Source organism: Cajanus cajan, chromosome 1, assembly GCF_000230855.2.
Source record: "Cajanus cajan strain Asha chromosome 1, NIPB_CcT2T_4, whole genome shotgun sequence".
NCBI lineage: Eukaryota > Viridiplantae > Streptophyta > Magnoliopsida > Fabales > Fabaceae > Cajanus > Cajanus cajan.
The window spans coordinates 37,154,020-37,168,198 of record NC_138517.1 but is presented as its reverse complement, the minus strand read 5'-3'; the positions used below and the strand labels follow the sequence as shown (position 1 = coordinate 37,168,198).

Genomic DNA, 14,179 nt, shown 5'->3' with positions numbered 1-14,179 from the left:
TGTCTTAGTTTCCACTAACACCTGGTTTAAGCAATTTAATCGAACAAAATAGCTCCATGGCATAATTCGCGAAAATGAGAAATATATCTTTAAAAATAGTAAATGTGCTAATAAAAAATTCTGAGAATTTTTTAGTGATCCTAGGAACATGATTACACTTAAAAACATCTCACTTCACCAAGAAAAAGCTATGACAACCTCAAACAAAAATCACATTACAATAGGAATGTAGAGAGAATAACTTCTCTATAACTCAAAACAAGAGATAAAGGAGAACCAGTTCATACCTCTAGGAGCTAAGGCCACATTTTTCCAAATATTACAAAAGTGGTATCCACTTGAAGCCCTTAAACTCTCATCAACATACTTGAGCTAGAGAATGAAGACCTTTGTGTGTTCTAGGCTTTTGAGAGAATGGTGAGAACTCTAGACTCTCTCTGGCCAACATCTACCCTGTGGGAGAGTGGAGGCTTCATTTTCAATTTAAAACTAGTGCAAGACACACTTAATTAACTATTGTAATTAAGGTTAGATTTAGTCTACTTTTACACAATAATTCTAGTGTTACTTAATTTTAAAATTGATTTTGAATGATTAAATATCTAATTAATCTAAGTCATGTTTTAAATTAACTTATATATTAGGATACCAGAAGAAGCATTGATTATTCTAATCTAAGTCCTATTAATTAGTTATTTTATGTTTAGATTCATTATGATGTTAATTACATTGATTGTAGTCTAATTATAATTATTAAAATATTTAATTTCACAAAATTAATTAATTTCATCTCTAATAATCGTCTATAGTTAAGGTCTTAGTCTCCGTATTAAAACTTAATTTGAGCTTCTAGATTAATCTTTCATTTATTTTCAAAATTCTCATAAATGATTTTACCAATCTCCTCACTTTGACTTTGATTTGACGATACTTAATTTAAACTTAATTCATATATATCTTAATTAATTACTTTTTTAGGACTAATATTAGTCACTAATGGACTTAAATGAACATTTCTTTATTTTCTAAGCTATTAAACTATATTTTAGACAAACATTAATTATTTTTAGTCAGGTCTTTTAGAGAGTTGCAAGAAATCTTACTTATTTAGTTTAAGCTCCATTAGTCAATTATTTTATGTCTAGACTTGTTAAAGAGTTAATCTTTTAGAATCCAACCTTAATGATCTTATATTAGATTTACTCATTGCATTTAATTCTCTTAATTAAGTTATTTTACTAAAGAGACAAATTAAATTGCTTGTGTAAAACATTGATACAACTCCAGATTTTAATATCAGTTATAAGCCACATGATATAATAGAGGGGGAGTGACATTTTTTCTATTTTAATGTCATTACTTATTTTAACATTGCTTATTGTAATCAATGTTGTATATCATATACAAAATCAATTCTACTATTAACTGATGATGTTGTATATCCTGTTATAATGTGCAAAGGGTCCTTTCTACTTTCACTTTCATGTTTTCTCATTTTTACATTTTCTTTATTGTTTTCTCTTTTCTTAGTTTCTTGTGCTCACTTTTTGTTCTAGTTTTCTAATTGGTCATCGTTCGTTGCTACCTTGTCTTCCATCATTTTCAGGTCGCCACACTTGCTCTCTATCATGCTCGTTCTCCCTTCTCTGGTCTCTTCTCCATTCTTATTCTTTTGATGATGGCAACATAGTGGTTGTGGCACTCTCTTCTTTATTCATGCTTGCTCGGTTTGCACAAATTTCTCCAAGTGCATTCTTCTCCACTTTTAGTTCTTATTAGTTGTGCTCTAATTGTTCATTGTGGATTGATTGTTTATTGTGATGCAACTTGTTGCATTATTTTGGGAGCATTTGCCAAGGGAGAGGGGTGGGGCACTCACAAATAGGGTTTATATGGTCTAGCGTGGGGTGGGAGGATTTTTTTTACTAACTCTGACATTTGTTATAAATAGTCATTGTTGTATGCATATTTTTAACATTAGTAACACTCAATGTTAAATGTGTCCAAATTCTACATCGACGGGATCTACATCGATTGTACGAATGCTTAAAACAATCAATGTGATGACTGATTAAATTGAAAGAGTTTAGTAAAATTAACCATTAAGTTTGTTAATTATTAGTGTAAAATGATATATTTATATATTTGATAATAAAAGTGAGAGAATAACATGTAAAAAATGACTTCTAAATTAAAAATAATAAAAAAGATTTCAAATAAATTAATAAGAAGAAAGAGAAAATAAACTAAGAGCTTATAAGTTACTTCATTATTTATTTTAATCAAACTAATTTATAAATTGGTTAAAGAAATTTATAAACTCTTTAAATGACATGTCAAATACACTCTTCCTTAGTTTTGCAAACAAAATAATTTTTTTTATCTAGATCACAAATTCCTTTTAAAAATAGTCTTTTTTTTATAAATAAAGATAATTATATAAGGTTTAGAAATATATATATATATATATATATATATATATATATATATATATATATTTTTTTTTTTCGCATGACTAAAATAACATATATTCATAGTTCTCAAAGTAATTAATAATTATACTATGCTACTAGATCATTGGGTTTATCGATAAAAAATTTATTGGATTAATGTTTGAAGACATTTTTTCTTGTGTCAAGTAATACACTTTCTTATTTTTGGACTATTCCTTTAAGTCCTGTGAAAAGGTTGTTCTAAATATTTTTCATAAAGTTTGAACGCAAAATTTAATCTTTCATTTGTTTTCGTCTTTTTGACATGAAACAAATTCAATAACTATTTTTTTTTATATTAAATACTTACTAGATTTACTTTATTCAAAGAAAATTTCTTTAAAATTTTAGTAATTAATTAAAAAAAATCTCTTTACAATCATCATTAAATAAAAGAAGACTCATTGTACAAACAAGTTCTTTACACGGCAACACCCAGTACAAACAAGTTCGTTGAACCAACTATTTTAACCGCATATTGTTCAACCATTTATAGTTCCTAACGAGTAAATAATCCTTTGAATATTAGTTGTGCACTTATGCTTCTCTATCAATACTCAACCACCTTTTCTCTGTCTTAAAAGATAATTTCCTTGTACTTTTTAGTTTGTCGTGTCCGCATCTTAGTACCAACCAACAGTACGAGAATAAAGATTAAGCTCAGAGAATCATGAGAGAGAAGCACCGAGAGAGAGAGAAAAGGATTTAAGAAAGCACCGGTTGTTGTTTTGAAGAGAGTGTGTGTGTGCACTTAACATATAATTCAGTTCTTTGAACCAAAGGATAAAAGAAACCAAGTTGTGAATCCTGTTGGTTCGAGTAATTATAATATCCCTATGCCGTTGGCATCGTCATCCCTATCCTACTACGTTTTCAAAAGTAATCGAATCATGTGTGAAAGACATTTCCTGTTCCTTTTATTTTATAATGACAACATTAAACTTTATCATTTTCCTCCTCTTATTCTATTTCCTTTGGATTTATTGTTTCGTCAAAAGGTTAATCTAATCAGGATCGTACACAAGAGGAGCGAATTTAATGTTTGTATCGTAATTGTAATTGTAATTGTAATATTATTTGTATTTGTTCGGTTATTGGTTGGTTACTTTGACTGACCCAATCGGTGGTGTGGTGCGGAGAGTTTTGGGACTGTGCGGAAACACAAAAAGGTCTTTGATTTTGATTTATTTTTTCCCCAATTAAATACTTTTTATTAATATTTCAATTTATAAATGGGCTTTTAGTTTGGTGGATGATAGAGCGATTTCGGAGGTTTATTTGTAGGGTTCCCAAATTACTTTCTTTCTTGACTTTGTGGACATTGATTCGATTTGGGGGCGTGGTTTTTCCTTCTGATTTCTTCAGCAAGTGCGGGATTTGACCAATTGGGTCGCTGATTCTCGCCTCACTTTGATCTGGGTCGTTCCCTTTTCTTCAATCTCAGAGTTGTGTTGTTATCCCCAATTCTTGAGGGAAAAAGGCTAGAACTCTCGTTCATATCTTCTTTCTGGGTTTGATTTGGCACCTTGGAGAGTCGTTAGGGGCATTGGGGTGGGGAGAGTAGAAGCTGTTGTAGTAGTGTGGTGTTAGTTGTGACAAGTGGTGGTGGCTTTTTTCTGATATATGTATTTGGAGAAGTTTGGTTATACATGATGTTCCATTCTCAGGGTGTGTCAAGGCATTGTAGTCTCCTTGCTGTCCTGAGTGGTAAATCACGTGACATTAAACAAAAGCAGAAGCAGAGTGCTGCTTCTGAGGATCAGCCTCCTTACCCCTTTCCGGAGCTTTCTTCCTCTGGCCGTCTTGAGGTGACCATTGAGTTTCCTTGGGTGTAAATTTGCCTCGTTTTGTTTGATGTGAACTTTTTGGCTTTGAGAATAAAATCATCTGAATGGAATTTTAACCTTGTCTGTGAATTCAGGTCAAGGTATTGATAAAACCTACGGCTGATGAACTCGGTCAAGCTCTTGAACAACTGCAGCCAGATTTTGTTTACCTGCAAGGCCAGCGGCTAGAAGATAGGGAAGAAATTGGACCCCTTGTATGGGAAGATTTTGACCTGTCTGTCCCAGAAGCCTTGTGTGGATTGTTTTCTTCCAAATTACCTAATACTGTGAGTGTTGTCTGGATGATTTTGGTCCTTGTTTCTTTGATGCCCAACTTACTTTATGATATTGTTGCAGGTTTATTTGGAAACTCCTAAGGGAGAAAAATTGGCAGAGGCACTCCGAAATAAGGTTACATTGATATAGCAGGCAATCTGTAATTTTGTTTATCTTAGATTATATATGAAAACTAAGGTGTGCTGGTTTAAAGTAATTAATGAAGTGGTGGTAAAACTAGATGGCTTAATGAGTACTTTAAAGATGCGACACTCCAATATGTTGTTATTTTGTTCCTTTATCATGATAAATAATTAAGGTTTTTTGTTTGACAGGGAGTTCCATACACTATATATTGGAAAAATGATTTTTCAAAGTATGCGGCTTCACATTTTCGTCATTCTTTTTTCTCTGTGGCACAGAGGTATAGTCCTTTATCATCTTGGATGTCATGCTTTACATATATCGCTGTTCCTGGTTGTGCTTCTGTTTTTACTTGGATAGAAATGGGTTGAATGACTGTCCCCACACTTCTCACTGACTAACTTCAGCTTCCACCAATGAAGCAATGAGACACATTGACAAGATAATGTATTGGAATTCCAGTATTTTTGTCTATGAATTATAATGTGGAAAGTTCCAACAATTGGATGCAGTTTGTTAGTTTTTTTTTATTTTTAATTTTTAATTTTTTTATTTCCTTAGGTATTGCCATATTGGTAAGAACTTAGTTGTTCAATCACTTCAAATTGCTGTATTTCCTAATATTGTGTCTAACAGTTTATATTATGTGTTGTAGTACATCGAGCCATACATGGGATGCTTTCCAGCTTGCTCTGGCATCTTTTAGATTATACTGTATACAAAACAATGTCTTACCTTCTAACAGTCAGAAGGGTCCTGGTAAGATTGGGCCCCAAATTCTTGGGGTTCCTCCCGACATTGATATTGCTTCAAGTGTAGCAGACTTGAAGGAAGAGGAAAGTTCACCTGAGACTATTTCTGCTGTAAAGATATATGATGATGACGTGAACATGAGATTTCTTGTTTGTGGAGTTCCCCGCACACTGGTAGGCCTGGATAGCTTAGTTACTTCAATTTCATGAAGTTTGTTATTGCTAATAAATAGTTCTTCCCACGTGACCTACTTGTTATTAACTAATTCCATTTCTTTTACTCTCCTCCGAAAAGGATGCTTGTTTGTTGGGGTCTTTAGAGGATGGACTCAATGCTCTTCTATTTACAGAAGTAAGTTTGTTACATGTATTTACTTTTATTTCTTGCTTTATCTGCTATTGCTTTCTGGGTGCTAAATCATTTTTTTTTTCTGAAAAAAATTGCAATATGTGGCCCTTCAAACAATTTATAGTTATTAAGGCTAAGTTGAGATGAAATTATGCATGCTTTCTCTTTAAAGTGTTGTATTTGACTATAGTTTTATCTAACATGTACAGTGATACTGTTATATTGAAGAAAATAGTTAAGTCGTATTGCATTTTTAACCTCATTTAGGGTCTGTTTGGATAAATTTTTTTCAGAAGTACTTCTAAGAGAAAAAAATAGGAAACAAAATCAATAAGCTTTTCCATAAGCTAAAACTAGCTTATGCATAAGTTTAAAATAAGATTTTTGGAGAAGTTAATAAGAAAGAACTTCTACAAATTAACTTGTGAATAAGATAATTGTAGTTTATGGAAAAACTTATTTCATTTTTCCTTCTTATTTTTCTCTCCTAGAAATGTTTTTGAAGAAGTTTACCCAAACAGACCCTTAGACAATGTAATCTACTATGTACATATTATGTTGGGCATATGCATAGATCAGTTTTGAACAAATCACTCACCGTTCTTGTTCTTCATGGGATCAGATTTCACTGTTAACAAACCCAAAGCAACCCTCATCCAAAACCAAGATTACCAAGTCTCAATGCCAAAAGATGCAACGCTATTTCCTTAATTCATTACTTTAGTTCCCTAGCTTGCAGAACATCATTCATTTTTGGTGCTAAGGACAGTGGAAAAAGACTAAAAGGAATGAACTTTAACGAAGTTAGGAACAAAAATGAAGATTATATATCAGTCGAGGACTAAAATGACAGACATCTACAATTTCAGGGACTAGAATGGGGGGGTTTACTCCAATTTAGGGTCTGTAAGTGTTTCATTGAATTTTTTTGATTACTCATATTTCTTTGTTTCCACTCTGGCTTTTTTTGCAGATACGTGGATGCAAACTTCACAACAGGACAAGGTATTCTGATGGTGCTGACTTATGAGAATACATTCAGTGGAAAATATGAATTTTGGTTCACTGGGGATTTATTATTGATTCTCAAACACATCCACACCTAATTATTTTTTGGACTGTTAATCGTTAAGTTTGGAACTATTATGTGGTTTATTTGTTTTTAATTATTTTGTCTTTTGTTAGAATCTGATTCTGTTTATTAATTTCTTTTCCTGTTGTAGTGCTCCACCACCACCTCTCCAGGCAGGAACATTCTCACGTGGTGTAGTGACTATGCGTTGTGATATATCCACATGTAGTTCTGCTCATATATCACTTTTGGTGTCTGGTAGTGCAGACGCTTGTTTTAATGATCAGGTATGGGTGAATTTGCTGCAAGTGTTTGACTTTTTACATATATGCTCCTTTTAACTTTCTTACTCATCTATCATTTTTATTCTATTATTTTTTTGGATATATCCCCCCCAGCTTTTGGAGAATCATATTAAAAAAGAGCTCATTGAGAAGAGTCAACTTGTCCAGGCATTTCCTAGTCATGAACAAAGTAAATCACCTTCCTCTGAGCCTCGAAGATCAGCCTCAGTAGCCTGTGGATCAAGTGTGTTTGAAGTTTGTATGCGAGTTCCTGCATGGGCTTCACAGGTTAAATGTTGTTTCTCAAGATTCCTTCTGTCAGTTATAGCTTTATAAAATATAATTTAATGACCCTTAAAATCTGTTTAATCAATCAATGGGTTTTGATGGAGGCTTTTGCTTAGGTTTGTTTAGATGATGGCTTAGTTACTTGGAACATTTGGGCTTTAAGGAGTGTAATTGGGACCCAGTCTAGTCGCTTGACTCATCTGGAGTCTGGACTCTAAAGTGTATAAATGGGATTTGGGGCTGGTTATGGGCAGCTAAAGATATTTGTGACTTCTGCTTGCTATTATATATTATAGTTGAGCTGACTTATGTATTTTAATCCGATTGCCAGGCCCATAATAGTAATTTTTTGTTTTTCTGACTGTTTTGTTTTTCATGGAACATATGAAATAGCCTCCACATTGAATTGGCTTGATCTTTTAGCAATTGCAAGCTGTAGTGACACAAGCCTTGTTAGTTTTATTTAGTTTTTTGAATAATGAAACCTTGTCTTTTGATTAGTGGTTTTTGATATTTGTGCACAGGTTCTGAGACAGCTTGCACCCAATGTGTCATATCGCAGCCTTGTTATGTTGGGAATTGCTAGTATTCAAGGATTGCCAGTTGCATCTTTTAATAAAGATGATTCTGAACGTCTCCTTTTCTTTTGTACTAGGCAGGAGAAAGAAAACTGTTCTAGTGATCCTGCTTCCTTTGGGATTCCAAGTTGGCTGATGCCTCCACCACCCAGTCGAAAAAGATCTGAACCATGCTCTAGTACAAGGTCTATTAAGGCTAGTGCCCGGGGAATTGAAGATATTGGCTGTCATAGACAGAAATTAAATCTTGCTGCTATGAGACCAATCCCTCAGTCTCATAGACACAAGATTCTCCCTTTTTCTGGATTGTCTGAGGGTGCAAGATATGATGGAGACCATGGAAAATCAAATCAGCCACTTGCTCCTATTAAGCATAATGTTTCAGGCCATACCTCAGCTACAAATAGGAAATCTGTGTCCAACTCATTTCAAGCTCACCAGATTATTTCTTTGAATCCACTACCTATGAAAAAGCATGGTTGTGACAGAGCTCCTATACGAGTTTGCTCAGAGGTGGTTTACACATTTTCCATTAACCTTTGCTAATTTAATTGATTTTATGCCTTGTTTGACTTGAACCCAGTGTCAAATATTATATTATCAAATTACCAATGCATTCTATGTCAAATCTAAATCTAAGTTTCTGCCTTCTGTTTCTCCCTGACGCATTTTCTGGCAGGAGGAATTCCTGAGGGATGTAATGCAGTTTTTGATTCTTCGGGGGCATAATCGTCTAATTCCGCCAGGTGGGCTTGCTGAGTTCCCTGATGCCATTTTGAATGCAAAACGCCTTGATCTGTTCAACTTGTACAGGGAGGTAGGATATTTGAATATGTAAAGCTAAATGTATATTAGTGCATACTAGTAGTGTAAAAAGTAAAATCTGTAACTGAGGCACTTGAGTAATTCAGGTGGTTTCAAGAGGAGGCTTTCATGTTGGAAATGGTATCAATTGGAAAGGACAAGTTTTCTCAAAGATGCGCAATCACACTATGACAAATAGAATGACCGTATGGATCTTTATCTTATTTTTGTCTTTCTTTTAACATGACATTTCGTTGTATTATATGCATATGTATAGGCTGAGATCATTTTCATAAAATTGCCCTACAATTTTACTAAAGTACAGATCATTCCCCTCTTGCTAGGAGATCATTTATTTTGAATTCTATAGGAAATAGGAATGAACCTTTACTAATCCATTCCTTATCAAGTATCTTGCACTTTCTGTTGAGATGAATGTTTTTAATATAGTATATTTTGCTCAAATGAAGCATTCAAGTTGTTTATCTTAGTTGACAACTGTGGCATAAAATACTTTTTCAAAAAAAAAAAGTATTTAGGCAACTACTGTATGGCATGGACTGTTTTTACACTTGATTTTGTGAGTATTAGGAGTTTGTGTTCATATTCTCACATTACCTGTGGGGAGCTCTGTAATTTTTCCATTCTGGGAGCTGCTTTATTTTTTCTATGGTGTCAATTTACTATTTATTTCCACTGGAAAGATGAAAAAAGCTGATTTCCTGGCTGTACTTTATCTTTGAGAATCCAGTGATCCCTAAAAAGTGAAATGCAATTGTTGTAGTAATGCACTAGTGAGTGTCATTATTATTACTCTTTGCAGATGCCGACTTAAATTTGGTGTATCTAAGGAACCAAGTGTTCATTGTGCTATAATCACTTACAATGCAAGTTGCATGTTGATAGGTAACCCCTATAGTTAGTTATATCAGTTAGTAGAATAATTATAGTTAAGGCATGTTGCCTATAAATAGTGAAAAGGGTTGAGGGGAGTAGTTAGTCAATGGGAGAGTTAGTATTGTGGCTAGGGAGAGTCCTGGATCTCTCCATTATCCAGGGAATTTACTATTATTTGTATAGTTTCAGTTCTTGGTACTGTACCCATGTTGGGACAGGATTGGGAACTAGGCTTCATCAATAAAGATTCATACTTCGACTCACAAATCTGATCCAGTTCTATTCTATGACATGATCCACTGTCAACTTTGGCAGGGCCATTTAGCCAAAACAGTATATTGTAACTATTGCCTTTTTGCACCAGATTATTATTTGAATTGCGTGTTTCAGTTTTACTAAGTGAAAAAGAAAATAAGGAAATTACTTTGTGGAGAATTTTATGTCAAGTTTATAGAGCTTTATGAATAAATGGGGATATAAGTCATATAACATTTTCCTTTTAGTTGTGCTTAGCAAATACTAGCTTTGTGCATACTTCAGCTTTGAGATCCCCATTCAATGCATTCTTGGTGACATTGATAATTTCTTTTTGCTACCAGGGTGTTGGCAATACACTCAAAAGACATTACGAAACTTATCTCTTAGAATATGAATTAGCTCATGATGACGTAGATGGAGAGTGCTGCTTGATGTGTCACAGGTTTCTGTCTCTCTGGTCTCTCTTTATATCTATTCTGTGGAGTTGGCCAAGTTCTGTCTTATTTACTGTTATTTACCTTTCATGTTCGGGCAACAGTAGTGCAGCAGGTGACTGGGTGAACTGCGGTGCATGCGGTGAGTGGGCTCATTTTGGTTGTGATAGGCGGCAGGGCCTCGGCGCATTTAAGGTATTACTAAATTTTTACTTAAGTGAATGCCTGGTTAACTCAAATGGGTAAAAGATAAAACTATTGCATGGTTAGTAAAAGCCATTCACTCCTAAATTGCATTGATTTATTTAAAAGATTTCACTTCAATTGGAATTTTGTTATTCACCATTTATGTCAAATAGAGATTGTCTTTTGACCATTTTTCAATTGTTAATACTATATATATAAGGACCACTACTACAAAAAATACAACATACTTGATCATGAAATATCAATTGCTTGTTGAACCCTATGAATTGCGTGAAAATAGGATTCTCCAAATTCAAGAGTCCAAGAGTTTTATAAAACTCTCTTGATGGAAAAAAAATATGAATGAAAAACCCTACTGAATTGAATTGGGTCCATGAATGTAAAAAATAGCGAGAATTCTTAATTTCTTTCAATATCTCTCTGAATTCGAAAATCCAGGATTTAAGAGAATTTATTTTAAAAAAATTTGGATCCTTTGCAATTTAAAATATGCATATTGATGTAGGTTAGCCTTTTCTGTGTTGTGGTTGTTTTTATTGTTCCTTTGGGGGCGTTATAAAATTTCAAGGGAGTAGGTTGTTTATTTAAGCACGAAGCTTGTCCTTTTTTACTTGCTCTTAAAGGCAATACCGGGTCAAGTTGCAACAAATGGTTGCTGTTTGAATCTTGCTTGTGACTTTATGTTTGATGCATTAATATCAACTACTGTCTTTTAGTATGTTTAGATAAATTTTTTTTAATGTACTTTTAAGAGAAAAAAAACTAAAATAAGTTTTTCGTAACCTAAAATTAACTTATGCATAAATTATAAATAAATTTTTTGGAGAAACTAATGTGAAAGAGTTTCTATTAATTAACTTATGTACATAAGTTAATTTTAGATTATAGATTATTTTATTTTATTTTTCCTTCTAAGAGTGTTTGTGAAAAATTTTATCTAGACAAGCTCTTTGTTTCTTTGAGATGAAACCGAGAAGAGGAGTGCTAGCTAAACATCCTTTTACACACTATTACTGGTTGAAATTTGCTGAGAATCCTATTAACTATTTTTAACGAGTTTTAAGGGTGTGTTATTGTCAATAAATTTCAATTGATAATAGAATATGTTTGAAGGAATGTGTTGCTTGCATTTTCAAAGTAAAAAAATAATCAATCACATCTGAGAAAAGGAAATTAGTAAAGAACAAGTTGATATTGTATGCAGATATTTTGTGCATTGCTATAGATTGTAACTAGATGAAACGTGTGATGCAAAATTTACCATTGTTTTTGACCACAATGTAATAAATAAATGGCAGGACTACGCTAAAACAGATGGACTCGAGTACGTTTGTCCTCGCTGCAGCTCATTAAAGTTCAATAAGAAGCCTCGAAAAACTGCAAATGGTTATTAACACTTAACAGGTGAAACGATGCTGTCTCTTTCCCAGAGTAAAATGTACATGGCAAGTGTTAGATAGATTTACTTACAGATCCATTGTGGTTGGACCCGTGTCTTAATTGGCAGAGTGTAAGGGTAGGTTCTAAGGACTCTAATTATTTCACTTATGTTAAAGCTTTAGAGTTTTTGGCATGTGGTTACATATGATGCATGCGTATTTCATTTTGTCAAAAACATTGGATACACTTAGAATTAGGTACTTATTGCAATTATTATTGTTATTATTTTTATTTTAAAAATTTGCACGCTTCTTGAGTATGAATTAAATGAGAGTAGGTGCAACTTTGGGGGTAGTTGGGAATGCTTTAGTATGAGTTAGGTCTTTCCCCCCACCAAATGACAGTTTTTAGGTTCATTTATCTATTAATCAAACACATTCATCCTTGTGAGGTGCACAATTTTTTTAATTTCTTTTATTATAAATGTTTTATAACAGTTTAGAAATGTTATATTTTTTGATTAGTCAGAAAACTGAAAAGGAAACAGCTAGGACCTAGTTCTAAATATACCCAACATCAGCCAATATTAAAGAGAATGTGTTGAAAACTCAACGTCCAGTTCTTTGACATGAAGGAGTGAGCATTCTTTGAGTTGTGTCAGATTTATCTTGCCATATCTAAATCGATTATTTGGTCAGGTTATTTTTTAAAGGATTTAGCTATGTTGTGCAAAGTTGCACAGGTTAAGGAGCACTAAGAGGGTCGGCTTTGAATTTTTTTTCTTTTGTCTTGAACCAACCAAAAAGTTAATGCCCTCAATCTCATGATTGTTTTTTTTAAACGGCAAAGAAATTCATAAATCTACATCTTGCATTATAAGTGTGAAAATGGGCAAAAAGATAAGTACAAAGAATGACAAAAGCTTTCTCAATAAATCAACAACAAAGCCATAATCCTAACAGGATTATTTGGATATTATTTTTGTATTTTTTATTATAAAATCAATAATAATTTATCTACAATCAAGATTGCTTAAGATATTATTTTCAATATAAGTTAAAGCAAGGTTTTTTAATTATTATAAATAGAATTTTAATAATTTCAAATTTGAAAATTTCCTAATAAGAATAATTGATAGTTGATATTATTTCAAAAGGTACATAAAATAGAGATTTGTAGTTTGATTTCCAGAATCTGATAAGAGATCAATAATAAGAAAATAAAAGCATGAAGCAAGTTAGAGATAAAGGAAAAGAGAGAAAGATTAAGGTGACCTTATTTATTAATATTGAGAGAGGTTCAAACTAAAAATATTAAGGAAATAAGTTAGTAATGTATCATTTTTTTATCTATATTTAATATTATTGATTTATTTTTCTAAAATTAGGGATAGATTTTTCTAAAATTGTAAGTAGATTTTTGTTGAAAAATAAAAACATCACCTATCAATTGTTTAACTTTTGATGATCAATTTTTTTTATAATAATTTTTATATAATTTAATTATGAAAATTTTATTTTAATATTTATATTGACCAATTTTTTTTTGCGTCCCTCTGAAAATGAGACCCTAGCCTTGGGTGGTCACCCACCTTGATTAGGACCGTCATTCAACACTAAATACCCACTTTTAAAATATTTTTCTCCTAATTAATTATGATATTTAAAAAAATACAAATTTTTTCCTTTATATTTATTCAACCTCTCTTCTAAAAAGAAATACATATATATATATATATATATATACTTTATTGTTACTCACAGTAAAAATCTTCATGTTAATTTAATTATTTATTATATGTAAAGTTTAGAGGAAAAAAACCAGTAAAAAAAATCATGAAATAAACTATTATATTTGAATTTGAATAAGCGACTAAATTTGATTCTGCAAAAATTGAATTTAAACGGAAGTAATATTTTTTTTTTTAAATTGTTTTAAAAGTAAATTTGTATTTAATCTTAGTATAAAAGTTTCTTTTTTTAAAAAAAAAAATGTTAATTATGGTTGTATTTAATCATTTAAAAGTGAAAGTTTCATTTTATCTTAAAGTAAAATATTATTGTACTTATGCAATTTTTTATATAATAAATACTTATTTTTTTTATCAAAAAATAGTACGAAGTGATAATATATAGCTG

The 14,179-nt window shown here is 32.1% G+C and overlaps 1 protein-coding gene across 1 annotated transcript; it reads left to right on the top strand.

Moving 5' to 3' along the window:
• The first annotated feature begins 3,015 nt into the window (after positions 1-3,015).
• Positions 3,016-12,372, top strand: LOC109788779 (ARID/BRIGHT DNA-binding domain-containing protein). The gene is made up of 15 exons (XM_020347601.3): positions 3,016-4,300; positions 4,414-4,605; positions 4,676-4,729; positions 4,930-5,018; positions 5,394-5,664; positions 5,786-5,842; positions 6,813-6,844; positions 7,063-7,198; positions 7,310-7,483; positions 8,008-8,574; positions 8,741-8,878; positions 8,973-9,071; positions 10,362-10,462; positions 10,559-10,649; positions 11,960-12,372. Exons 1-15 carry the CDS (start codon positions 4,142-4,144, stop codon positions 12,053-12,055), a joined length of 2,256 nt encoding a protein of 751 aa, XP_020203190.1. The 5' UTR covers positions 3,016-4,141; the 3' UTR covers positions 12,056-12,372.
• Positions 12,373-14,179: the final 1,807 nt, after the last annotated feature.

What these genes read in the sequence shown, in the direction of transcription:
- LOC109788779 (XM_020347601.3), top strand. Translation starts at nt 4,142, where the DNA reads ATGATGTTCCATTCTCAGGGTGTGTCAAGGCATTGTAGTCTCCTTGCT. An exon ending in CAGAGGCACTCCGAAATAAG is followed by an intron (nt 4,730 to 4,929) that starts GTTACATTGATA and finishes TTTGTTTGACAG; the next exon opens with GGAGTTCCATACACTATATA. An exon ending in TTCCTGCATGGGCTTCACAG is followed by an intron (nt 7,484 to 8,007) that starts GTTAAATGTTGT and finishes ATTTGTGCACAG; the next exon opens with GTTCTGAGACAGCTTGCACC.